The sequence below is a fragment of the Podarcis pityusensis genome, assembly GCF_964106645.2.
Source record: "Podarcis pityusensis genome assembly, chromosome: 12".
In the NCBI taxonomy this organism is placed as follows: Eukaryota; Metazoa; Chordata; class Lepidosauria; order Squamata; family Lacertidae; genus Podarcis; species Podarcis pityusensis.
This window is the reverse complement of record NC_138037.1, coordinates 55,923,310-55,950,283: the sequence shown is the minus strand read 5'-3', so window position 1 is coordinate 55,950,283 and position 26,974 is coordinate 55,923,310. Positions and strand designations below refer to the sequence as shown.

At 44.8% G+C, this 26,974-nt stretch overlaps 1 protein-coding gene and 1 long non-coding RNA gene across 5 annotated transcripts in view; one reads left to right on the top strand and one right to left on the bottom strand.

Moving 5' to 3' along the window:
* Window positions 1–26,974, top strand: part of GLI3 (GLI family zinc finger 3) — a 237,073-nt gene that overhangs the window by 145,107 nt on the left and 64,992 nt on the right. For all 4 annotated transcript variants that reach the window (XM_080975700.1, XM_080975698.1, XM_080975699.1 and 1 more), the window contains 2 exons: window positions 9,198–9,403; window positions 19,458–19,604. In XM_080975700.1, coding sequence (XP_080831826.1) covers window positions 9,198–9,403; window positions 19,458–19,604 — 353 coding nt within the window. The remainder of the gene's footprint in view (window positions 1–9,197; window positions 9,404–19,457; window positions 19,605–26,974) is intronic.
* Window positions 6,094–9,445, bottom strand: LOC308460069. Its single transcript, XR_013978448.1, has 2 exons — window positions 9,325–9,445; window positions 6,094–6,844 (listed from the first exon to the last, which is right to left on the bottom strand). It is a non-coding gene; the product is annotated as an uncharacterized lncRNA (long non-coding RNA).

Here is a 26,974-nt window from a genome sequence, read left to right as displayed (position 1 = left end):
AGTGCCATCAGCAAGAATGTGTTCTGCATAGATGTGGATTGAGATAAATTAATGTTAGGAAGAATTGCAACGATACACTGAGAAAGTTCATTGAAGTTAAAGAAAAGGGAGTGAATAGCAACTTCACCCACTTACATGGTGCATTTAAGGACACGACTGAAATGGATGTTAAATTTGTTTTCTGAAACAGTGACCTTCATCTGAGGATCACAGAGCAGTTTAGTCCCACCCTTTCAGAACTCCATCACTGTCTTCATTTTTGGTCATTCTAGAATGATAAATCTTGTGTATTGGCTGTTACACTTCTAGAAGATTCACAACATCAACAGGCTTGAATTTCTGGGTCACCTGGGCAGTTAGGTGTGAGGGTGCATGGACACAGTGAAGCAAAGTTGACATAATGTGAATATTGTTGTAAATATATTTTAGACATGGAGATAAATAGATTAAAAAGGCTTCTGTAGCAGTTCATTTAAACTGAAGTCCCCTGATTGTTGATTCCTAGAATAAAGTAATTGAGAGGACTGTGCTTTGCATCTTAACATTCTGATATAATGTCATGGGTGCATTTGTTCGTTTTTTTTGGGGGGGGGGAGTTAGGGGCATGGTGGAAGTGAAACCTGATGACAACTCACATATAAGGTCATAGACAATTCAAATGGAGAACATTGGGGAAAATTGGAAAGCTTTGAATAACTTTTGTTCAGCCTTGGATATAAACTGCTTAGAAGCCACCTTGGCATTAAGCGATATAGAATAGAAGAGAATAGAAGCAAATAGATTTGCAAACTGATGCGCCGTTTTGCCAGTTAGAATGACAAATTTGCATTTGGAATGCTACAGTTATTCAGGTCTCTGTCATACTTCTTAGAAAGAGGTGTTTTCTTTTGATCATGAGCATGAAGCACAATTAAGTCAGTTGCAGATAACAATAACACACACACGATGCTTAGATGAGCCCATTGCAAAAAAACAAACATGTATGCCTGCAGATTAGTACCCCAGACAGGTGGGGAAGCGGGATATATACACCAGAAAGAACAAGCGTGCAGATTCCCTAAGCAAACAAGGGGGAGAAGAGGAAGTAGTTTCATGCCACTTGCAAGGGTCTATTTGTGCAGAGGCGCAGAGCACAGCCACTCTTGAGGGTGAGACTTTATGATTAATGGTGTTTATTCTTGACAGAAGCCTCCTTTATTTATCTCCAATACAGTTTAGTGATTTTATCAGTCACCTGAATGAAAAATATTCAGTCATACCAATATTGCAGTGTAAATTGAGTAGAGTCACTTTTTATTATATCTTTCAGCCTTATCATCTGCACAGTAATTTTCTAGCAAGGGGTTTTGATATAGAAAGGCAGGATTTAGCTGTAGTTGACAGAAAGCCTCTTCAATTTCCCCTAAAAGTTCAGGCTGCTCTTAGAAATGTATGTATTAAAAAAAAAAAGCCTCAACTCTTATCCAAGCAATTTCAGGATTTGAAAGAATAAAGAAGATAAAATGCAGAGACCTGGTTATGAGAAATGCTGTTAATTTGGAAGCTTCTAATGGTTGTGAAGTCAACGGTGAAAGGTTCTTTAGCATTTAAATATGTGGCTTAGTGTAGCTGTGTGTGTGTGTGTGTGTGTGTGTTTGCATGGCTACATAGTTCTGCTTTCTTCTAATCAATCAGCATCCAGGCAGACCCTATCGCCATCCAGGGTGTGATTTCAGAGCAGAGGACTCTAATGACCACATGCAGCTCATCAGTTGCTCAGATAGCGGCCAGAGCGTCTTCCAAAACTGGTTGGGGTGGAATTTTTCTCTTTCCCTCAGTGCATCAGTGAAACAAGAGGGCATCTTAAACAAATGCGTATTACGTTAGCTTAGTTAGGAGCATTAAGTGAGAGAAGGTTAGAGACATTTCTTTGACCCTCCCTTTTTGGGGGTGGTTATACGGATATCTGCACACTAATGTAGTCTTGACAGGCTGCTTAAATCCAGCAAGAGGTGTCAGCAGGAGAAAACAACGAACACACATATTTCAGAAAAACGCATCGCACATATGCGCTAATTTCAACATATATTCTGTCATATAAGATGCCGTTCTTGAAATGGTTAACAAAGAACCCTTTCAACCCTGATATTGTTGTGATTGAGTCATGGTGAATTGAATAAATAGTGTGAAGTTTAGCCCACTGGAGGGGGCAAGTGTGAATTATGTCAATTCTTTTGAGCTCACTGCAGAAGACATTTGAGCCTTTGACACCATATAATTTGCGGCTGAGTGATTGGAAAGAATTAATAGATATGAATTACTCAGAATCATTTACATATGTGTGCATTTACATATATCATCTCCTATCCAGACATCATATAGCGTTAGGCCTATTAAGTTTCAGTATCAGTAATGTGTCCTATGCCTTCACATTGTAGGTTGGAAATCAAAAGAGGTATCAAGTGTGAGAGTAATGGGGGGGGGGGCAGGGGAGGTTCAAAACGAGGTTTGATCATTCGTATAAAGACTTTTATCTTGAATTGATTCACCAAAATTTCGGTGCTTTCAAGTCACACTGATTTTATTACAAGAGTTGAGTCAGGGCAATTCATATGTTTGAATCATAGAATAGAATCATAGAATCATAGAGTTGGAAGAGACCACAAGGGCCATCGAGTCCAACCCCCTGCCAAGCAGGAAACACCATCAGAGCACTCCTGACATATGGTTGTCAAGCCTCTGCTTAAAGACCTCCAAAGAAGGAGACTCCACCACACTCCTTGGCAGCAAATTCCACTGTCGAACAGCTCTTACTGTCAGGAAGTTCTTCCTAATGCCCCAGTGAAGCAATCTGGCCCCTGAATTCTGCACCGTCTTCAGAAGCAGCCCCATGTATAAAGCGTTGCAGTAACCTACAGTTTCAGTTAGTGCTTGTATCTTGGTTCACTTCCTGTCTTGACGTGGCTCAATTATTTGAATTATTTCTTCAGCAAAATCATTTTAATGATGCATCTTTATTTACAAAGGGTGGTCCCAATCGCCTAGACTGATCTGCAGGGTGGGTTGAGGCTGTCAGAGAGCTAGGGTGTTAAAATAGATTCTCTTCCTCTGCATAGCCTTACTCTGTTGAAAGGAGTTTTTGATAGGAAATTATAGAGCTTTGCTTCCCAATAAGAGGAAGAGTTAGCTTTTAACCACAGAGGGGGACAGCAGGGCCTGAGCCCCATGTTTCATCAAGGGAGGAAAGAATTGATATCTTCTCTAGTTTGGCTTCAATGAAGGTATGGTAGATATTCTCCTGCTAAGTTGTTGACTAAGAAACTTGGGCATTATTGGTCTTCACTCCCATGTGTGAGGTTATGGAGCCTAGCTGTGGTTAATGGACTGAGAATGTTGGAGGAGGATCATAGAGCAAGTCTTATTCAGGCGTTTGCCCAGGAATGCATGGAAGGAGATGCAAGACTCTTCTCTTGGCTGGTAAGATTCTTTGTGTTTCCTGGGATTCTTTGTGTTTTCTGCTGAATGCACTTAGAATCCTCCCTGCAGTTGGGAGATACAGTTGCACAGGATTCCTGATAGTGGGGCAGATTCAGCAGAACTCTCAAAGAAGCCCCCTCAGACTTTCCTGCTCAACACTTAAAGGTAGGATCTGGAACTAGCAGGGATGGAGATGTTGGGTGCGGGTTCGGGTTGCCCTGCTCCAATTCCTTAATATGTGTGGTGATAACACTTGAGTAGGGCTGAGGATCAGAATGACTAGAACAGAGGGTAAAGCTAGGGAAGGCAGGAGGTTTGAGAAGGGATAATTTTACATGTTAGTTGGAGTAGCTAAAGGGTGGGGGGGATTACACATACCTTATAATGTCTTGATATACCATTATGCATTTGTGGGAGCTGATACATTGACTACAACTGAACCAAGTGCTTCCCCATACCCAAAAACGTGAGCCACTATTTGGAAACACACAGCACTTTATCATGTCCCTAGAGACTCTTGATAAAATCATGCATATTTCAGCTTTCCTTTAAAAACATTTTGCTCACCTTCGTGTTTGCAGGAAATACCTTGTAAACATGGCATCAGCATATTGCAATAGAAAACCCCAAATGAAAAATTAGGAGAAAAATAAAATGAATTCCTACTTTAATTATTTATAGAAATAAGGATTTTGGGAGTCATTCTCATTATTTTCACAAGCCCGACGTATATCTCTCAACACAGCAGTTGCACGAGTCATGGTTAGCTTGTCTGAGAGGCAATAGGTACCAGCCTGCCTCACACTCAACAGAGAACTCCTCCTGTGGTTTAGCTGTATATGATCCCTGCAGATCTTCGTTTAGTTAGTTGGCTACTGCCTTGATAAATGTTTGCGATGACCAGAATATTTAGCATTTCTGTTCTGTTGAGGAGCTCCTAAGAGTGGTACCCCACCATATGCCACCCCTCAGTCACTGCAAATATACGCAAATTAAACTGATTTGCATATATGTGAATATATCTGCAAATTTAATTTTATTCTAACCATCAGACTGTCAAAGGCTTTACCATTTTTGGCAAGTGTTGAAATACTATGCCAAGAAGGAGGTGGTCATGGAAGCAGAGAAGAATAGACATTTGACTGGCTGGATGATGAGTGGTGGGATGCACCTTCTGGGAAACCCCCAGGGGAAACCCCAGAGCAGGAAGGCTCAGGGCCTGGGGATCGGTGGTGGGACACCAAGGAGAGATCAGGGGAGAAGGGAGGGGAGGAGTTGTTGGATGCTGAAGGGGCAACAGGATTTAGTGAACAGGGAGAGCCTGTGACGGAGCAGTTCCAACTCAGAGGCTGAAGCAGAAGAGGATGGGCAAGAGACTGCAGAAGGACACAGAGAGCCTGCTTGTCTCCAGGGACACTCAGAGTGATGTGTAGAGCGGAATAGAGATTAGAGGTGCCCAGAGCAGTTTGAGACTGCTTGGGAAACATCGGGCAGAGGAGGAGCCTTTGAGGGGGTTGAAGGTGGGGATAAGACTTACTTGTATGCCATTTCTTTGAATAAAGAGTTGCCGTATTTTTCTGTGTATAAGACTAGGTTTTTCCCCTAAAAAATAATGCAAAAAAATTTAGGGGCGTCTTATACATGGATACATCTTCCCCAATTTTCTTAAATCAGAATCCCCCAAAATAGGTGGCGTCTTATACATGGGGGCATCATATAGGCGGAAAAATACTGTGACTTCTCTGACAGACTGCTCCTTGCTTGCTGACTGGCATCTGACTCTAGCCCTGACAGCAAGGAGAGAAACAGGGTGCTGAAATCTGTTGTGAGAAAGTGAAACACCTGCCCAGCCAATTTTCTTTTTGGAAGCTCTTTGGCGAAAGAGATTGACATATCAGTCATTTTTTACGTGGCATCAGGAATGCACAAGGTTCTAGATGTTGGTTCTCCATAAACCCATACACACTTAACATTGCATGAGGGCATGAGAGGAGTGGTGCTTGCCAACATTCCTCCTCACTATTCCAGACCCCCTGCGTTCCACACATTATGGGAAGGGGTCGTGTGAGGGGATTTTGTTTGTTTGTTATTATGTTATGTATTGTTGTGTCTTTATATTGTAAATTGCCCTGTGATCCTCAGATGAAGGGCGGTATAGAAATTTATTTATTTATTTATTTATTTATTTAACAAACAAATTCAAGGTGCAGGTTATAATTGCCATTACCGTATTTACCCGAGTCTAATACGCCATCGAATCTAATGCGCACCTAAATTTTCAGAACCCTGAAACCAAAAAAAGTGTTTGCTGGCGAATGTAAATGTGCCATCAAATCTAATACACACCTTAATTTTTACGACGTAATTTGGCCAAAAAAGTTGAACATTAGATTCAAGTAAAATACGGTATTTTTTCTTAACCTTTTTGTTTCAAACTTTTAGTTTATAACCTTTACATTTCACAAACATAACATTGAGTCTGGTGCTTTCTGCTCTAAAGAAAGCAAGACCATATGTCAATGGGTCATACAAATTTCCTGCCTGATCATTTTAGCAAGTTTACAAAAGCTGCTCTGTCCAGATGCCTGGAGGAAAGTCTAACTCACTTTAGATGACCAGGTGAATGACTCTACCAGGTTGGGTTATGAACTAATGGATTTTATTTTTGCCTTGTCTAGCTACTATACCTTCAGATAGAACTCGTATTATTATTTTTTACTTCGGTACAAACCTACTTTTGTGGAAGCTGTAAAAATGAATATAATGCTTTCTTCCGAACGGGAGTTGAAGAAAACTCATCCTTAATGCCGTCAGTTTGCTTGTTGAGTGGTGAGAAACCCACTTTGGGACTCTTTGGTTTCTTTTCAAACTTGTACTTATTTTCTTTTCCTTAGAAATAATACTTAAAGTCAGCAACATCAAAAGAACCTGCTGCCCTTGGTGGTTCTCTTGGCTGCTGCCTGTGACTCTACTGTGTCTGTCCTAAATTAATTGGGGGAAACTGGGCCAAAAACCGTTTAGCTGAGGTCAGCCAGTTGGGGTGCTGCACGTTCGTGACAAGCTTAATGACAAGCCTTTGCCAAAGAGCAAGCAAGTTGGCTGAGACAGGCAGCCTAACAAAATGGCTTCTCTGTACAGCTTTCCATTTGCTGGCATCCCAGAGTATCCCGTCACTGAAGTATCATGTCAAGGGCCATCGCCAGGCAGGTGGTTTCCTTCTCGAAATCTTCCGCATTATGTTTGGGCAGCACCTGGGTTTAGGGCTTCTTTCTTGCTTTCTCACAGTTCCATGTTTGCTGTTAAAAATGTCCCATTTCACCTGGCAATCATTGTGTGGTTAATTAAATTACTGGATTGTCAGTCTGGCTCCACAATGGTTTGCTTTGCCCTGTTGAAGAAAAACAAACATATGGCTCATCTTTGATCTATTGTCTGCTGGTTGTGAAATTGCCCAATCAAAAAAGCATCCTCAAAAGCTGTCTTGTAATAGTTAGGAAACTCAGGATCAGCTGGATATAATTTGTTCCTAATTGAAGTGGGACAGTTGCAATAAGGATGGGCAAGCAAGCCAAGGAAAGAGGTAATAATTATATTACTGTCATAATAATTGAAACAGTTTTTGCTCTGCCCTTCAACGGAAAAGCAGATTATATTCCATCAATAAAAACAAAATGTTCCAATCAACAGACTTAAAATATGTAGTTATGTAATATGCAACACAAAGGAAAAAAGAATTAGAAGGGAAGGAAAAAAGCAGTTTCGGCCGCCATTTCTTAAAGTTGCATAGTATTTCTTCTAATGACTAGCTGGAGTGAATTCAGTTCTGAGAGAGGAGATGCCAAATGGAGCTGATGTCTCCACTGATCTGATTGAATTATTGTGCTCCCCTTCTCCCTCTCTGCTGCATCCTGATGGAATGCCTCCTCTTAGGTGGCATTTGATGGAATGGAGATGGCTGCCATCTTTTCCCTTGCAATGCAGTCCTGTTCCATTACTGCCCTGATGAGCAAATGTTATGTAGCTGCCCAGTGCCCATATCTGCCAGGGACTTCAGGGCTTCAGACCAGGAAGCTAAAGGTTGGCACCTAGCCTAGTGAGCACCTGACCCATAGACTGTGTAACTCAGAGTCCTTTTGAGGCACAAAAAGAAAAGGAGTTGTTCAATACTGCTATGATTGGTATGGGCCCCTTGGAGCAGGGCTGAGAAACTCGCCCACTCCCCCTGCTGAAGAAGGCACCCGCCACCGGCATGAGCAGCAGAAACCTGAGTGTGCAAGGATAACTCTACCATTCCTTCCTTCCCTTCCCAGCTTTTTAATTTTTATTTTAAGTAAGCCCTGACATGGGCTAAGGGAGGCACCTCCTCTGGCTAGCAGACAGAGGTGAATGGTACTCCATTCCGGAATGTTCCACTAGAAAAGAAGCACAGGGTGGGGTGGGGGAGAGACTCCATTCAAAGGCTCTATATCAGGCACCCCCATACTCGGCCCTCCAGCTGTTTTGGGACTACAACTCCCATCATCCCTAGCTAACAGGACCATTGGTCAGGGATGATGGGAACTGTAGTCCCCAAACAGCTGGAGGGCTGAGTTTGGGGATACCTGCTCTACATGTTGGGACTGGTAGCTCAGAAGGGTCAAGGTAAAGCAAGCTCTGCTCCCTCAGGATGGCATTTCTCTTCTACAGGCTACTGGGGCTGCTCTCACACTGCTAGTGAATACTTTAATTTTGTTTTTCTATGTGAGTTAAGCATATGTAAACTGCATTACTCACAGAATAATCAAATCTGTGATCTGTAATTACTGAGGTGATCCTGCCCTGATCGCAAGAGCCACCATTAATGTTGCTGTCTCTAATACGCTGGTAGAGCGTATGGGTTGCATGCAAAAGGGTGGCGGTTCAGTCCTCAGCGCCTCCAGGTAGAGCTGGAAGGGACTTCTGTTTGAAACCCAGAGAGCTGCTGTCATTCAGTGTCTACAGTGCTGAGCTAGATGGATCAATGATCTGTTTCCGTACCAGCTAGTTTCTTATGTTCCTGTTGGATGCGACTGGGCATAAGTGTTGTGTACCTCAGTTTACAAACTTAATCTGTTCCGGAGGTCCGTTCTTAAACTAAAGCCGTTCTTAAACGGAGGCGCGCTTTCCCTAATGAGGCCTCCAGCTGCTGGTGCCCTTCCACAGTTCGGCTTCCGTTTGTAGACTGAGGTAAGGTTCACTAACTGGAACACTGCTTCTGGTTTTACAGAGTTCGTATACCGAATAGTTAGTAAACAGGGCTGTTCTTAAACCAAAGTACCACTGTATTTTTAACTGTCATTAATCAGACAGACTACATAATACTTTTCATATTCCTTGCAGGATGCATGATATTTGAGGTTGTCGGGTGCAAGGTGACAAACATCTTTTTCATTTAAAAGTGTTGGTGACACACTTGCTAGCACTTTCAAAGGAGAAGGAAAAGTATATTTCCTACAGCTTTTCTATCTGTGCAATGGGAAATATGCCTTGAGTCAGCTAGTTGAACTTAGGTCCCATAGACAATCTTTGGGACAAATTAGTCACAACCCAACTCAGGTCCCATTGATTTCAACCAGCTTAGTCTGGATTCAACATGGTGTGTGTTGATCTTCGTTGTGGATAACAGTTAACTTTAAGTGAGGGTATGCTATATATATATATATATATATATATTTAAAAAACACACCGAACATACTGTATATTTTGTTCTCTTTCTGTTCTAGGCCTTCTGCTCTATCCGGTAGCCCAACATATTCGGAATTGCCGTTCATCAGAATATCCCCCCACAGAAACCCTGCTTCAGCATCAGAATCTCCCTTTAGCCCCCCTCATCCCTACATTAACCCTTACATGGACTATATCCGATCACTGCACAGCAGCCCTTCTCTGTCTATGATCTCAGCGGCTCGGGGCCTCAGCCCTACAGATGGTGAGTTTCAGACCGGCTTCCTGTTTGCTCTCATTTTGGCAGCAGTTACATTAATCTTGTCAAAGGATCTCTCCAGCTCCTTCCAATCAGCTGCAGCAGGTTTGTCAAACATTTATTATGTCATAAATGTTTCAATACTTCATCAGCCTATAGCTGGTCATTTGTACATTTCATTGAAACATCAACTAAAGGTACCATCTTGTTTGAAATTTTAAATAAGGAAATATATTTATTGCTTCTAACTCCTGCCGCCATGGACTGCCTTTCTTCTTGCTTACCCCAGTGTAAAATAGGCAAGATAGCAATACAATGTGTTGGAATCAGTTTGTGGCATTTAGCCATAGTCTCTTCCCAGAACTTTTAAAAAGAAGACAAACGTTTTGTCTTCATTCCATGGGACTGTGATTGTTTGTATTAAATTTAATTTGGAAAAAAATGTAATTCTTGCCAAATTTTTGGTAGGCAAAACATTATGAAGACAGATCCCCTTGAATTCAGAGTTATAAACCAAGAATTTCTTTATGTTTAAAAGCATAAATTATCTTAATCCATCTAAAGCTAGTCATTCCTAGTTTCCATTGAAACCAGTGGAACAAGTTAGTTGTAACTAGTTCTCCCCATTGCTTTTAGTTGAATCATCTTAATATTAGAGAGGGGCCATGTTATCAGCGTCGTTTTATTTATCTGAATCAAGTAGCCTTGCTTTCAAGGTTTGGATTTTATAATTATGAGTTGTACTTTTCGCCCAACCCACGCTTAGATAAGAATACAGAAATCCAGCCTTGAGAATGGTTTCACATATATGCAGATTGATGGGGAAAGCAACACAAGTGAATGCAAGAAAGATTTTTTTGCAAACCTGTTTTGCAAATTTCACATGATCTAAAATATGTGTTCATCATCAGGGGCAGCTAAGAAAATTACATAAATGTAACAAAACTCCAGAAACTTTTAATAATTTCCTATAAAAAGTATATGCATCTGCTGCTCCCCAGTTGGTTTTGCCTTTTTGTCTCCTGCTGTGTGGTGCGACCCTCCTTCCAGTTGCAGGTCCATATATATTGTCATGGACTGGTTAGACACAAGGACTGGTGGGAGGAACCAGCTGGGGAATCACCAAGCGAAGAAGGCTCAAAGCCTGGGCAATAGTGGTGGGACAACGATGAGTGGTCAGAGGGAGAAGACAGGGAAGTGGAGGTGTCAGAAGCTGAAGGGATAACAGGGGTCAGTGAGTTGGGAGAGTCTGTGGCAGAGAGAAGTTCAGAATCAAAATCAGAGGCAGAAGCTGAAGCAGGCAAATAGGAGGAGGGAGGTCAAGAGGCAGATATGAGTCAGGCTAGCGAAGAGTCATGGGTGTCCCCCACCGCTGTTACGACAAGCTCCTCTCCCTGCCCTGACTTCTAGAAGAGGTATGAAACAGGAGGAGCAAAGACAGTCTGCATGCAGGCAGCGTCTCCAATTGCTTGCAAGAAGTCCTGAAGAGGAGGAGACCTAGACTGCTTTTAGTCACAGCAACGGATTTCATACGTTGTGCTCATTAGGCCCGAAACTCAGCCAAGGCTGTGAAGATTGTGTTTCACTAATAAAAAGTTATCTCCAACTTTGAACTGTAGGATTTACAGACCAGCTTGCTCTGTGACATATATGCAGGCTGTGTGCTAGCATGTTCAGAAAGGGCCACCTTGGATAGTTCATGATTTGGCCACGTCCTGAGCCATTCGCAAGACCAAGAAATCTAGAATAAACATTCTTAACTGACTGAAAAGGTTTACTCATGTTGAGGAAAATAGAAAAATAATGATTGTGTGAACCCACCCAAAGTTAATGTTATAAAATAATGCTAACGTAGGAACATCTAAAATTCCTATGGAGAGAAAAGAAAACCAAGGTAGGTATTTCATCTGAGTAACCGGGGGGGGGGGGGAATATGTATGCTGGGCTCTGTTAACTGTACAGTAATAATACTGTAATTTGAGTATTTAAAATGGTAATTGCTGCTAAATTGAGCTATAATGGGTCAAATTAGCTAGCTAGTGTGTATGGAAGACAATTAGAATACTATTTTAATTAAGGGAAAAGTGCTTCCCACCACATATGAAAATGGCAGATTTACAAAACCGACAGTCTGCCTTTAGCTGAATTTGAAAAATGAGCTGTTCTCGCTGCCCAAATGGATAATACCGTAACTAATTAATCCTCACATATAAGAACATATACCTTTACAGATAATCCATTACTTATGGGTGCTTGTTCTTATGAGAATAAATTTTAATGACCTGTTGTCAATCAGAATTTATATTACATATGCAGGGCATTTGTAATAGTGAAAAAGAAAGTTTAGCTTTTCGTCTAAAACATTTAGTTAATTCCTCAAAACGTATAGGGCATGTGTGTATGTCAATACCTTGGTATTTGTTGAAAAATCATTTTTGGATATCAGTTATATATTGTTGGTCTCTAGATCTCCCTTGATCTACAGCTTCATATTTATATAGCATGTATGTAATTGTTAATAATTTTTGTAAGAATTGCCATTAGGAACATAGCTCCGTTTGTCTACACCAGGTGTGGGGAAGCTTTGACGCTCCAGGTGTTGCTAGTCTACAATTCCCATCATCCCTGGCCCTTGGCCATACTTGCTAGGCTGATGGGAGTTGCAGTTCAGCAACACCTGCAGGGCCAAAAGTTCCCCACACTTTGTGTACATTGCCTGGCAGCTGCTCTCCAGAGCTTCAGCAAAGGTCCTTCACTGTCCTGCTTGGAGGTGCTGGGGATCAAATGTGTACATGCTGGGCAACCATATTAAAAAAGACCTTTTCTATGTCCCAGGTGAGAATGAAGAGAAATAACTCCAGTATTACAAAACTTAACTGTCAGGGAACTGCCATCGGAAGGAAGGGAAGTGAAAGGGCTCACACAGGTTGGGAGAGACTCAGCAGCTGAAGAGGGAACCAGTAGGGGGAGAGGAGCTGGGCTGAGGGAAAGGGAGCTGGAGGGATGGCTCAGAGACACTTCCAGCGAAAACAGTGGGGAGGTTTCAGGACCTCCTGTAGGGACACCCACTCCTCGCCGGAAACTGTCACGCAGAGAGTCCAGAAGACGTGTTTCCGTTAAGGAGCTTTTATGTTGGAAGCGATTCCGAAAGCAACCACTGTCGGAATCTGCCAGCGACTGACGGAGCCATGTTTAAGGGGCTCCGTTACAGACAGAGGTTTGCAAACTTGACCAAACTCTGAGGGACTAGGATTTTACACACAAGCAGCTCATCGTCCCATCACAGCATTCCGACAGTCTTCGTGAGCAGCTTGTGCAGGAGAAGGCATCATGAGCAACCCAGCCGGAACCGGAGAAGCAGGAGCTGGAGCGGGTCCAAGCCTGGAAGAAAGGTACCGGGTGTTGGAGGTCCAGCTAGCGCTGCAGACGGCGAGGCTTGAGGAGAGGAGGGCTCAGGATGCAGACAAAAAGGGGAAAGACACCCAGCTCGTCAGAAAGGTACCAGGATTGGTGCAGAAGTTTGGGGGGAACGTTGGAAGGAGTTCCGCATTCCAGACATTCCAGAGCCAACTTTCCCGCCGGCAGAGCCGATGGAAATCGGAACAGCGCGCGCGCGCGCAGTTTCAAAGCCCAGTGAGGGGGGAAAGAAGGAGGGAAAAGGCGCCCGGAAATGCTATCTCTGCCAACAGCCAGGTCACTTTGCCAGAGTCTGCCCCCAGAGGAAGGAATGGCAAGGGATGGTAGGAGCTGTGGAGGGAAGAGAGGAAGAAATACCGAAGCAAGTAAAAGCCAACGCCTGGCTGCCACCGTCGGGGCACAGCAGTCAGGCCAAAGAGCAGTGAAAGTGCCCACGCCAGAACCTCCTAAACCCGCCCTAGTGATAGAAGTGGCGCTAGAGCTGCCAAACGGACACCCTCTAAAGATAAAGGCGCTGTTGGACTCAGGCAGCTCCTGCAATTTCATGAGCAAAGAGTTTGCAGCTGAACACCAGATACAGACGATCCCTTTAAGCAACCCCCTGCAGGTGACCACGATCGATGGCAGGGAGCTGTTGGGAGGAGAAGTCAGCTTGCAGACCGTCCCAATGATAATGAAGGTGGCAAGGCACACCGAACTGATAGCGTTTAATGTGGCCACCTTGGGAGGAGCTCCCATTATATTGGGGATGAGCTGGCTAGCGTTACATGATCCGCTGGTGGGCTGGCATCAGAGAGTGGTTTCTTTTGGTTCAGCACATTGCTTAGAACACTGCAAAGAGGGAAAGGGTTTGGCAGGGGCCCAAGCCACCCTAGCAGGGACTGAAGTAACGGAGAACGTGAAGGTACCACGACAATACGCAGATCTCCGCGACGTCTTCAGCGAAAGGGAAGCTGACCAATTACCCCCGCATAGACCCTTTGACTGTCAAATCAATTTACTCCCTGGGGCACAGCTCCCTGTAGGCAAGCTGTACGCCATGTCAGACAGAGAGATGCAGGAGCTAAGAGAGTTCATTGACAAGAACCTGAAGAGAGGGTTCATCAGAGAGTCCAGGGCGGTGGGGGGCAGCCCAGTGTTTTTTGTGGATAAAAAAAACACGAACAAGCCGAGGCTTGTGTGTGACTTCAGGGCCTTAAATGCAGTGTCAGAACCAGTGGCTTTCCCTATGCCCAGGATTGACGACATTTTGACAAGGGTCAGGAAGGGAAAGATTTTTACTAAACTGGACCTAAGGGGGGCGTACAACCTGATACGAATAAGGAAGGGGGATGAATGGAAAACCACCATGTTCACCCCTTTGGGGGCATTTGAATATTTAGTTATGCCCTTCGGCCTACAAGGAGGCTCCGCGTGCTTTCAATCGTTTATGAACCACGTCCTGGGGCCTTTGCTTTACAAGAATTGTGTGGCCTTCTTAGACGACGTGTTGGTGTATTCTGAGAATGAGGAGCAGCATGTGAGAGACGTCAGAGAAGTGTTGAGCAGGCTGCAAGCCAACCAGCTGTGGGTGAAACTGGAGAAGTGTCAGTTTCATACCAAGGAGGTGGAATTCCTGGGGTATCGCCTGTCAGACAAGGGATTGGCCATGGATCCCGGCAAGGTCCAGGCGGTGCTGGAATGGAAAACACCCAAAACAAGGAAGGATGTGCAGAGGTTCCTAGGATTTGGGAACTTCTATCGTAAGTTCATCCGAAACTTTGCCCACCTGACGGCGCCCATTACGGACTGTCTCAGCAGTAAGAAGAAGTTCGTTTGGACTGAGGAGGCGGAGCGAGCATTTGAGGAACTAAAAAGGGCCTTCGCCTCGGAACAACAACTCCTGCATGTGGATTTACAAAAACCGATGAGAGTGGAAACTGACGCATCAGACAGAGCGATTGGGGCGGTGCTTCTGCAGCCAGGGAAGGAGGAGTCAGAGTGGAGACCGTGTGCCTTTTTTTCGCGAAAGCTGAACAAATCCGAGAGGAACTACACGGTGTATGACCGAGAACTACTAGCCATTCATGAGGCGTTCCGGAGATGGAGGCACCTGCTAATTGGCGCACAACATAAGGTGCAAGTGTGCACTGATCACAAGAACCTAGAGTATTGGAGGACGGCACGAGTGCTCAACCAACGGCAAGTGAGATGGGCCCAGGAGTTCTCCAAATTTAACTTTGAGATTTGTTACGTGCCAGGCCCAGAGAACATTAGGGCGGACGCTCTCTCACGCAAACCTGAATATTTGGAGGAGGAGGGAGCACCCGAAGAGAGACATGTCATTCCAGAGGACCGCTGGGTGTGTGGGGCGGCATTGGTGGGACAAAGAGAACTGGTAGAGGAAACAGAGAATGATGAATACGCCCAGAATAAGCTCAGAGGTCTTAGGGGTGAGGGAGAGGAACCAGGGGGTTTCGAGGAAAGAAATGGAGCTTTGTATTACAAAGGGGCACTGTATATCCCTGAAGGAGACTTAAGGGGGAGGGTACTCAAGCAGTTGCACGACAGCCCCACGGCGGGGCATTTTGGACAACACAAAACCATGTGGTTGGTCACCAGGGAATTTTGGTGGCCTAAGGTGAGGGAAGATGTACGGGAGTATGTAAGAGGGTGTGAGCAATGCCAGCGAGCCAAAGGGGAGAGGCGGGCACCGGCGGGGCTATTAGAACCCTTACCAACCCCAGAACGACCTTGGGAGGCAGTGTCGATAGATTTTATGACTGATCTGCCGAAGTCCAAGGGGAAAACAGCCATCATGGTGGTGGTAGACCTACTAACAAAGATGTGCCACTTTGTAGCCTGCTCGCATGCAGTCACGGCGGAAGAGACAGCGAAGTTATTTGTAGAACACATTTTTAGGTTGCACGGGGTGCCATTGAGGGTGGTCTCAGACCGAGGAAAACAATTTACTTCCAGGTTCTGGAGGAAGCTCATGAGCTTACTGCAGGTGGAGGTCAACTTTTCGACTGCCCGGCACCCTGAAACCAACGGGCAGGCGGAAAGAGCAAACGGGGTCCTCCAGCAATACCTGAGGTGTTATGTCAATGACAGAGAGAATGACTGGGTAGAAAAGTTGGCGCTGGCGGAATTTGCCTACAACAATGCCGAGAATGTGTCCACAGGGATGAGCCCCTTCTTGGCTAATTATGGGTGTCATCCCAGGGCTTTCCCAGGGGGAGAAGGGGAGAGATGGGGTGTCCCGGCAGCCGAGCATTTTGTAGAAGAAATGGAAGCAATCCATCGTCAGCTCCAACTCAACTTAGAAAGGGCGAAGGAAGAATACAAGAGGCAGGCAGACAAGAACCGAAGGGAAGGTGAAACCATAAGGGTGGGAGATAGGGTGTGGCTGTCAACCCAAGGGTTGCCGTTCAAAGGAGGTTGTAAGAAATTAAGACCCAGGAGATTGGGTCCCTTTGAGGTCATTCAACAGGTCAACCCAGTGGCTTTCAGGCTCCGGTTACCCAACCACATGAAACTGCACCCAGTATTTCACAGGTCGTTACTGTCACCGTATGAGGGGGGACGAGAAGGGATGGCCACTCGGGGACCGGTCATAGAAGAAAGGGAATGCAGCAGCCATGTGGCAGAAATCCTCGACGCCAGATGGAAGGGGGATCAGGTGGAGTATTTGGTAGCGTGGGAAGGAGAACCGGAGTCAGAAAACACTTGGGTAATGGCAGAAGATATCAATGACGAGGTATTGATAGAAACGTTCCATCAAAGGTTCCCAAGGAAACCTCAGCCTGTGGAGAGGTTCCGGAGGGAATACTTTGGGACCACCGATGAGGAGGAGGAGTTGGAAGGATTCTCGGAATCGGAAGGGGAAGGGGAGATGGACTCTGAGGAGGAGGAGTACTTCGAGACCAGGAACCGCAACAGGTGGAGAGAAGTGTTCGGGACATCGGAAGATGAAGGAAGTTCATTCCGGGGTTTTGCCTCCTCACCGCCCGTAGAGGAGGGGGCGAGAGGGGATGAAGGGGGCCCTGGAGGGGAGGTGGATGTCAGGGAACTGCCATCGGAAGGAAGGGAAGTGAAAGGGCTCACACAGGTTGGGAGAGACTCAGCAGCTGAAGAGGGAACCAGTAGGGGGAGAGGAGCTGGGCTGAGGGAAAGGGAGCTGGAGGGATGGCTCAGAGACACTTCCAGCGAAAACAGTGGGGAGGTTTCAGGACCTCCTGTAGGGACACCCACTCCTCGCCGGAAACTGTCACGCAGAGAGTCCAGAAGACGTGTTTCCGTTAAGGAGCTTTTATGTTGGAAGCGATTCCGAAAGCAACCACTGTCGGAATCTGCCAGCGACTGACGGAGCCATGTTTAAGGGGCTCCGTTACAGACAGAGGTTTGCAAACTTGACCAAACTCTGAGGGACTAGGATTTTACACACAAGCAGCTCATCGTCCCATCACATTAACTTTCCAAATAATGAAGTTTAGCAAGTTGCATGCTGGTTTCCTTTTTCACCATCTCCTGATCATTGCCTTTAGGCAGTTTAGGTTTCCCCTATGATCAGAAGAACACAGTTGCCCCTTCCCTGAGGCTATGGATTGCAGGGAAGATTGGTAGTCATGGGCAATCTGTCTTTTCAAGAGGGCTTCTCTGAGTTGCTTGCTGTGGAACTCTGGGAAGCATTGTTTGAAAAGCACCTCGCTACAGAATTCAGCTAGCTCTTACTACAGTAATTCTGTAAATCACCCTTCTCAGTAAAGCTAACTTCTTACCCATGTGCTCCTGTTTGGCTCTGTTCTTTGAGCAAGAAAGGAAAGTGAAGGCGTTTCTTCATTTCAGAAGTAAAGCATCTTTCAGGGAAAAGAATGCCAGTAGTGTAATTTATCTTTATGTGCTCATTTCATGCCCTTGCAGGTTCGCCAGACTTGCCTTTTAAAGTTTTCAGCTAATGTTATTGTTAGTTAACCCAGACACTTATGTCAGAAAGCTCAGGAAGTATTTTAAGTGTGTCTGGAAAGATACTGCTGTTGTCTAATACTGTAAAACTTTAAAATCAATGATTTCCTGGAAGGATTTTTGCCCCACTGTTTTTCTCCAATATTTTATGGATGGTGAAGTGGTATAAGAAGGGTTTTATGCTGAAAATCCAACTAGTAATTCAAAAATACATTAAACATTCTTAGTTTGCTTTTCATTCCCAAGAAGTATAAAGTTCTGAAAACTGGATTTTGAATAGATTTACTTTCATAATGTTAAGGCATAATCTCACAATGACGTACGCTGGGCTCCAAAGAAGGGCTGTGTATGAAGAAGAACTGTGCACACACTCGGAACGTCGCTTGCTCTTTTTGTTGAACCAGTTCTGATTCCTAAAGAGACAAGCCACATTTAAAATTGCCCTGAGGTTTGCCTCTTTAGCCTCCTGCTCAGAAACTCCTTTTCGCTCAGCTCCATTCTTTCCAGAAATCTTCTTTCTTGTAAGTGGCATCCTTTTTGACATCCTTAGTAGGCCACCTTAGTTTGTGCCTAAGGCAGGAAGCTGAAACCCCGATTCATTGTGCATGTGGCGGTTGGGGCTTCAACAGCTCCAGCATTCTCTGCCTCCCGATTGGTGCCAGCACCACTCCTCCAGCACCAAAGGTACGGGTGTGTGGAAGTTCTGCTAGTGGGACTCCCACCAATAGTGGCCTATGGGAAGTCTCAAAATGGAGCAGGAGAGGGAAGGACTGAGGCAGCGTGGGTTTCAATGGATCCCAAGTTGGCCCCTCACCCGTCAGGTGAGGACATTGGGCATGATCACCACACCAGATCCAGGCTAGTATTGAGTCTGTTTGGGATTTGTCTGACCTTCTGACCTAGCTTGGGTGAGCAGCAAGGTCATAGATGCCAGTGGTACCTCTTGCTGCTGCCCAGCCAGGGTGAAACTTGCTATTCCAACTTTTCAGTAACAAGCTGAAGGACATTCGTTCCCACTTCTGCTATTCACTCCATTGAAATTCATTTTACAAATGCATATAGCAATAAAATTACTGTGTTTGATCCAGAACAAGATCCACTTAGGTCCTTCTGAAATCAGTGGGAAATGAATTAGACACCGCTAACTTTTCAAATAGATTTCAAAAGGACCTAAATGCCAAAAGGACCTGGAACTCTCTCCTACCCTAGGGAGGCTAGACTGGCTCCCTCCTTGTTGTCCTTCTGCCAACGGGCTTTTGGGAACTGACTGCTTTTAATGAGGGGCCTAGTGCCATGCTGTTTTTGTTGTGAGTGTATGTTTTTTGTAAGTTTTAATTCTTTTAATGTTTAATTGCTTTTTAATGATTTTTCAATGTTTTTAGCTATTCTTATTTTATCACTAAGCCACTTTGAGTCCCTGCCAGGAAAAAAGGGTGGGAGAAATATAAATATATACAGCCACTAACCTGCTTTGGATCTCAACCTGACTATGTGCCAGCAAACATATTGGTGAATTCTTCACATTACCACTTTGCAGGGTGTTTTGAAAACAAATACCTTATCACAGCTTGCATGATATTAAAAGGGGGGGAAAACCACACAAATTGCTATCATTATAGGCAAGAGAAAGAAGAAAATGAAACTCTGCATCCTGTTTGCCACATGTCATTTAATGAAGCTTTTTATGTCCTGTTTTTAGCTCCGCATGCTGGAGTTAGTCCCGCTGAATATTACCATCAGATGGCTCTCCTGGCAGGGCAGCGCAGCCCATATGCCGACATCCTTCCATCAGCTGCCACGGCAGGAGCCAGCGCTCTTCATATGGAATATCTCCATGCTATGGATAGTAAGTGATGTTGCTACCAAAGAGGTGAATTGAAAATTATGAACTCGGTGAAAACGCCGGATCGGCAAATAAATTGAACGATGGGATGGAGCTGTTGTCAGTGGAGACACGAGACCTGTTAGTATTGTCTCAGAGTACGGGCCTTCAACTGGTGGTTTGAGACCATGGAAGCTCTTCTGCCATGCAGAATACATGGTAAAAGGTTAAGAAATGAGCCCCCAAAGGCCCTTGGGGGCTCTGGGTCTGAAAAGGCTGAAAATTGTTGGTCTGGAGGTTTAAACAGAAAGCAATTTTGGGGTGATTTCACTATTTTCATTCGTAGTGGCAGCATATTAGTCAGTGATCCAAAATAACCAGTGAGAGACCTATCATCACATGCCTGTTCTGATTCTTCCCACTTTCCTTTCTCTTGGCCCCTGAATCTGTGACACTGTCAATACTATTACAGTAATGTAAATGGCGCTCTACAAGGTTTCATGAATGGTGAGCCCCTCCCCCAGGAAAAAAGGGGGGAAGTCTGTCTCTCAAGAACTTACATTCTGAATTTTTGCAGAGAAGTCCCAACAGTGGCATGTGTGTTAGGACAGAGTCTCCCTCCTGACATTGGCTTTGCTGCTGCTTACTTAGACGTGGCTGGGGTGTGGCAGGGCAGTGACCAGCGTGGGGCTGTGTGGGTGAACTGGTGGCCACAGTGGTGCACCCACATGACCCCAACCTTGCAACTGCCCTGTTGCTACCACCTCCAGATAAGCAACATCTACACCAATGTCGGGAGGGTGGTTCTGTGGCTCCACCGCACCGCAGGCACTGCTGCTGAAGAAGACAACAGAGGGTGGGGAGCTTTTACAGACAGAAACACCCAGACGTGAATTGTCTACATGGAGGTGTTTGTCTGCGACAGCTACTGCTGGCCCAAGACATTTTGCTGCCTGAAGTCTGCGTTGCTACTATCGGTCTGCATTGCAGATGGTTTTGTTATATATATGTCAGTATAACGAGAATTTCCAGCCCCTCCCACACCTTTCAAAGGGCTACTTGAAGGCATGTGTGCTCCAAAGGGAAGGCAAAGGAGGAGATACACAAGCCAGGAGCTCATCTGTGCCTAATAACAATAAGTTCTTGTGTATTACGTATTTTATATTGCTTGAAAATACTGTTTCAGTTCTGAGAAAACTGCTTTGAGCTTCAGAAGAACGGCATACAAATGCCATGAGTGAGGGAGGGAGGCAGGCAGGGAGGGAGGAAGGAAGGAAGGACTGGGATTACACAGTGAGAACAATATGCTGGACTGGATGGGCCATTGGCCTGATCCAGCAGGTTCTTCTGACATTCTCAGGTTTATGAGTTGGAGGTATAACTTCTAAAGCAGGGACCCTGGTCTACCTGTGCGGCTTCCCAGCGTGTTAGAACCCTGGAGCATCTTAATTGTGCAGGGGAGCTACTTGAGTAGGAAAGGTTCCTTGCTGCTGAACTGATCCCTGTAGCTCATGGAAGGGACAGGGACAGGGAGGAAGCAGAGCTAGCCTGCGCATCCTTGCACTCCTTCACTGCATGGAGGATTTGGAATGCCTGAATATGGTTTTGGTCTCTTGTGCTTATCAAGCTCATCATACAAAGCTGTCATTAGGAATCGAATCCACGCATGTTAGGGAGTCTAATTTGAAGACCCATGCATATTGCCCAGTCCCTCTCCGCGGCAATAAAGGGGCATCTCTGAATGTGTGCATTTCAAAGATGCTAAGGTACCATCCTCCTATCCGTCACAGCAGGACAAATGTCTTAATTCCCATGCATCCAGGGCAGGGGACATGTTCAAAAGGTCTGTGTGTGAGGGAGGGCAGTCTTATGTACAGGAGCTCTGCGTAAAGGGGGTGTCCAGGCCCCGTAGCTTCTCTCTTTCAAGCATCTGTACACGTACAATTTGAAGCTCCTGAAGACATCATTTGAAATATCATGTTAAGGAGCACTTTTTATACCTGGATGGACTTCGCTATACACCTGTGTGCCTATACGTGCATATGACTCAAGACCATTTCTTTTCCCCCTCCTTCTGATTAGTGACTGCTGTCAGAGAGCCTAGTGGTAGGAACTGGGCCAGGCAGTGCTTTGCTCCTTCTCCCTCTCCTTTCGCTGAGTGTAGACTTTAGTTTGGGATGCTTCTTAAGGCGATACCATTTACTTGAGCTTCATTACAGCATCAACTCTTTACATTGTTATTAACGACTGTTTCCTGTATTAAAAACGTACACAAATGCACAGCAGCATTATGCAAATTGCTTGTTTTTAAACTGTAAATATTGAATTAAATTAAGAGTGAATCGTGGGAAGGTCATGTAGCCTCACCTTCCCGATTTGATGAGAATTTGTTTAGTCAGGCAATAGGTTCTTTTATCTAAAGAGAGGATGAAGCTAGCCTTTTACTTTGTAGAAACTAATTAAAACTATCTTAACTTGCATGGGTGTACAGTAAATTAATTGTCATTAAATAGGAATCTGAATGTCCTACCATTCATCATGCCAAAGAAACTCCTTTCTTCCTTGTCAGAATTTTAGATGAGAAAAGGAAAAACAAAACAATTAGCAAGAAGCCAAGATTAAGATGCTAAAAACAGCAACGAGAATGCCCGTGTTTGCATTTCATAGCTAAGTTCTACAATCAGAGCTGTGCAGTGCTGTCTTACAAGTCAGATGCATTCTGCTTCATTTTGTCAAGAAAAATTGCATTTGGTAGTTTTCCTAATTATATGTTTTCAGATTACTGTGAGCCAGCCTCTTGGATACTCCCTGCTGATCTTGGATAACCCCTGTTGATCACCAAAATTAGGATTGTGAGTGCCTCGTGGCAGAGACTGGTCTCTTTTTGATGCTCCAGATATGTAAATTAGAATCATAGAATCATAGAATCATAGAGTTGGAAGAGACCACAAGGGCCATCGAGTCCAACCCCCTGCCAAGCAGGAAACACCATCAGAGCACTCCTGACCTATGGTTGTCAAGCCTCTGCTTAAAGACCTCCAAAGAAGGAGACTCCACCACACTCCTTGGCAGCAAATTCCACTGTCGAACAGCTCTTACTGTCAGGAAGTTCTTCCTAATGTTTAGGTGGAATCTTCTTTCTTGTAGTTTGGATCCATTGCTCCGTGTCCGCTTCTCTGGAGCAGCAGAAAACAACCTTTCTCCCTCCTCTATGTGACATCCGTTTATATATTTGAACATGGCTATCATATCACCCCTTAACCTCCTCTTCTCCAGGCTAAACATGCCCAGCTCCCTTAGCCGTTCCTCATAAGGCATCGTTTCCAGGCCTTTGACCATTTTGGTTGCCCTCCTCTGGACATGTTCCAGTTTGTCAGTGTCCTTCTTGAACTGTGGTGCCCAGAACTGGACACAGTACTCCAGGTGAGGTCTGACCAGAGCAGAATACAGTGGCACTATTACTTCCCTTGATCTAGATGCTATACTCCTATTGATGAGGCCCAGAATTGCATTGGCTTTTTTAGCTGCCGCGTCACACTGTTGGCTCATGTCAAGTTTGTGGTCAACCAAGACTCCTAGATCCTTTTCACATGTACTGCTCTCAAGCCATTAGTATTAGTATAAATTAGTATTAGTAATCTTCTTTAAGAATGTTCCAGGTGCCCATACATAAATCTGTCTGTCCTGAGCTGCTTCATCATTGTGGACAGGAAAGATAACCGGAAGAAATCTGAGAGGGGCAGGAAAGTGGGAAGGGTGAAGCCCCAGCTTCCTCCAGACGCACAGTCCTCTTGGAACATCATTAAGGGACAACACCACAGTGAACAAGAAGTTTATTTTGCAACACCATCAGCCAGGACACTGTCGTCAGCTACCCACTGCCACCTTAACTCTTTGCATGCTGAAAATTTGAGCTCTAGCTGCCAGGAAAAAGTTTCCTTTCCTACTACAGTGGTACCTCGGGTTAAGTACTTAATTTGTTCTGGAGGTCCGTTCTTGGCCTGAAACTGTTCTTAACCTGAAGCACCACTTTAGCTAATGGGGCCTCCTGCTGCCGCCACACCACCAAAGCACAATTTCTGTTCTTATTCTGAAGCAAAGTTCTTAACCCGAGGTACTATTTCTGGGTCTGTAACCTGAAGCGTATGTAACCCGAGGTACCACTGTATAGCAGGAAAAGTGTGTAAAGATAAAGAAAGGTGAAGCAAAGGCAGATAACGACAAAGACAGAAATTTTGGCTGGCATTAACCCAGCCAACCATCAACTTACCCTTCTTAATAATAGCCTCTGAATAAGAAGAGGAGGAGGAGACAAAGGTCTGAGGTTGGGGTCTGAAGCAACAGCAAAGATGGATGCTGAGGCCGAGGGAAGGGAAGGCAGAGAGAAAATCAAATGGCAATGGAAGACAGTTGGTGTAGTGCCTGGTACTTGTTACCAGTAATAGTAACAAGTGGTACCTGCAACAAAACGTTGCAGTGTTCTTTCTGGCGCTTCAGCCCAGAACCTCAGCATTTTATATCAATATGGTAAGGTGTGTAAGGGTGTGTGTTGCTTTAAGGGTGTATGTTGCTATGTAGTGCTGGGGGTGGGTGAGTTTTTTAACCTTGTGACACACTTCCACCAAATATTTAAGTTCAGCATACTTTCGTATAATCAATTCCAATATAATCATCTTATACTCCACCAACCATGAACACATAGTATAATCTGTTAGGAGCTTGATGAGGCCCATTTCCATTCTTCCTGCCACCCTCCCCCCCAAATTTTCCATTCTGCTCCCCAAACTAATCCCGTATCATTCTGTATCTTAGCTGTTCTCAGTTGTATAGTAAAAACTTACCTGGTTTATGATTCCTTTAGAACCTCTCTGTCTTTCTCGGTTCAACAGCCACCACCATTCCTTAAGTCCTTGGACCTCAATGTTGCTTCTTCGGCTAGGTGTGTTTTTTAAATAAAAAACCCCCAAATCTTTAAATTTATATAGTCTTGCGTGCTTCTGCATGTGTAGTGTTCCTGCTGAGCATGCTAGAACCACTGATGAATTTTTGGTTGGCCCCAGTTCATTTCCAGCCTTATAAGCCATGCTGTAAGGAAGAATAATGCCAGCAGCCGTGGCCTTCATGCCTAGGATGGAACAGATCAATCTCTCCAACTTTTTATCAAGAAAATGCTTATTTTGTGAGAGGTTTACCCCAGATGCTTGGTGTAGCTCCTAACCCAGAAGTCAAAGGTCCCTTACAAATGCTTCCTAGTTCACATGGAACTCATCTAGTTATATTCACAATAGGAAGCATTTATTTTAGGGTTAAGGTCAATATGCTTAAATGAACTATGGCATTTTAAACACATACACCCTTCCGATTTCTGTATTAATACCATTCTAAAATGATACATACCTGATTGAAACAAAACGTAGCGTCACCCCTAAGAATGCTCAGAGCCCTGAACGTCTGGTGTTCAGTGAAGTAGGAAGCCAGTGTGGTCTAGTGGTTAGAGAGTGTCAGACTATGACCTGGGAGAGCAGGGATTGAATCCCCACTCCGCCATGAAGCTCGCTGAGCAGCCTTGCATCAGTCACTCACTCTCAGCCTAACCTACCTCTCAGGGTTATTGTGGGGATAAAAAGGGGGGAGAACTGTGCGCCCCCCTTGAGCCCCTTGAAGGAAGGGTGGGATGTAAATGCATTAAATAAATCGGCATCAGACATGATCACCCTGCTGCCACTGGGTGCTCGCTGGAGACTGTTGCTCTCGCTGGCACTGCATGGCGGTGTTGGCATCTTCCTCGTTCGTTGTCTATTTAAAAAGAAACTATTTAAATGTCGCTTCTGCACTTCTTTGTGTCCTCAATTAGATGGCCTTTACTTGTAAGCTTTAATAACTTTTTAAATCCAAGGCAAATAAAAAACACCGCCATTCTCAAGTATCAAAGCGCTGTATTGAATTGGAAGTAGCAGGCAGGCACACAGTAACCGCCAGGCCTGTAAAATAGAGATGAAAAAGGTTAAATTATAAGGAGCCTGAGGAATAAAAAAATCTTTACATTCACTTTTAAATGCTGACTCGTCAACGCGGTATCCGGAGCAAGATTGGAACAACATGGAGGCCTGCTGGTTATACAGATGTAGAAGAAGCAAGAAGAGAACCACAGTCCAGATGGCAGATAACTGACACTCTTGCTGGCAGTCTTATCTGTGGGGTTATGGCCAAAGAGAGTCCCAAAATGAGGCGCAGATGGGAACGTAACTAGAGATCAGATCATGTAGTGATAGAAGCAATAAAGCAAGCATTCAAATACCAAGTTTAAGACTTTGAACAAATGCACAGCAGGGGGAGATCAGGAGACTCAGCACTTTGTTGGTGCCCTGTCATGTTTATGCAATCGCCGCCCCACAGTCTTCTTGGTCCAGACATCATTAGAGGCAGCATACTGGGCTGGGGGGGGGGGGGCGTTATGTGTTCCAACCAATAGGACTAGTCTTCTTTTCTTGAGGTTAGGAGAGGAGTAGTATTAGTAGAAATACTAGTGAAGAGTGGAAAAAGTAGAACATTAAAGTGGGGATTTTGAATCCCTTGAATGAAAAGGATTACCAAGGTGGTTGGTAGAATAGATATGCCACTTTGGGTGTGTCAGACAAATGTAAATGCAGACCCTCAAAGGTTAACCGCATCCTTCAATCTTCCCCACCAAACTGCACATAAAATCCCTTGGCTGGATCATAACCTGCATTTATTAGTGGAAAGGGAATTCCACTGTAGTTGCTCTGAGAACTTCCAAGCTTTAATTTTAAAAACCTGCAAAATACTTTCATATCCACTTTTCAAATGGTGGATAATAAAATACTAGAGGTATTTTACAAATTGTGTAATGAAGCCTTGCAGCTGATAAGCCCAGTCACGTGAATAAATAGTGAAAGAGCTGTTCACAATCAATGAAAGAGCTGGTTTGAAAATAGTGTTCAAAGCAGGGCTACAAAATGCCAGATCTGGGGCGGTGAAAGTGCCCCTCCAGGAGACTCTATTAGACTCCCAGGACTTGCCACAGGTCATGCCTTGACACCAGCCCTACTCTGCTCCCTCTCTGAGTGATTCTGCCTGACTGGAATGTGTCACTGGACTGAGATAATGCAGGAGCCTAGACTGGGATGAGGGGGGAGCCGGGCAAGGAATGGTCTTCTGGCTTTTGTGTGGCTGGAATGAAGCAAACACACCCATTGCTTTGCTTGCTGTGACTGTTTCCATCCCTGCTATGTGGCGCCTGGAAAACTGCCCATGCCCTTGGGCTGAAAAAGGTCCCCAGTCTGTCTGTTTGGGCTTGGCCATGGCTTTGGGAAAATCACTGTCCCAGCCTGTTGCTGGGAAACTTTAAAACCACTGTGAGCTCCTGGGAGCAA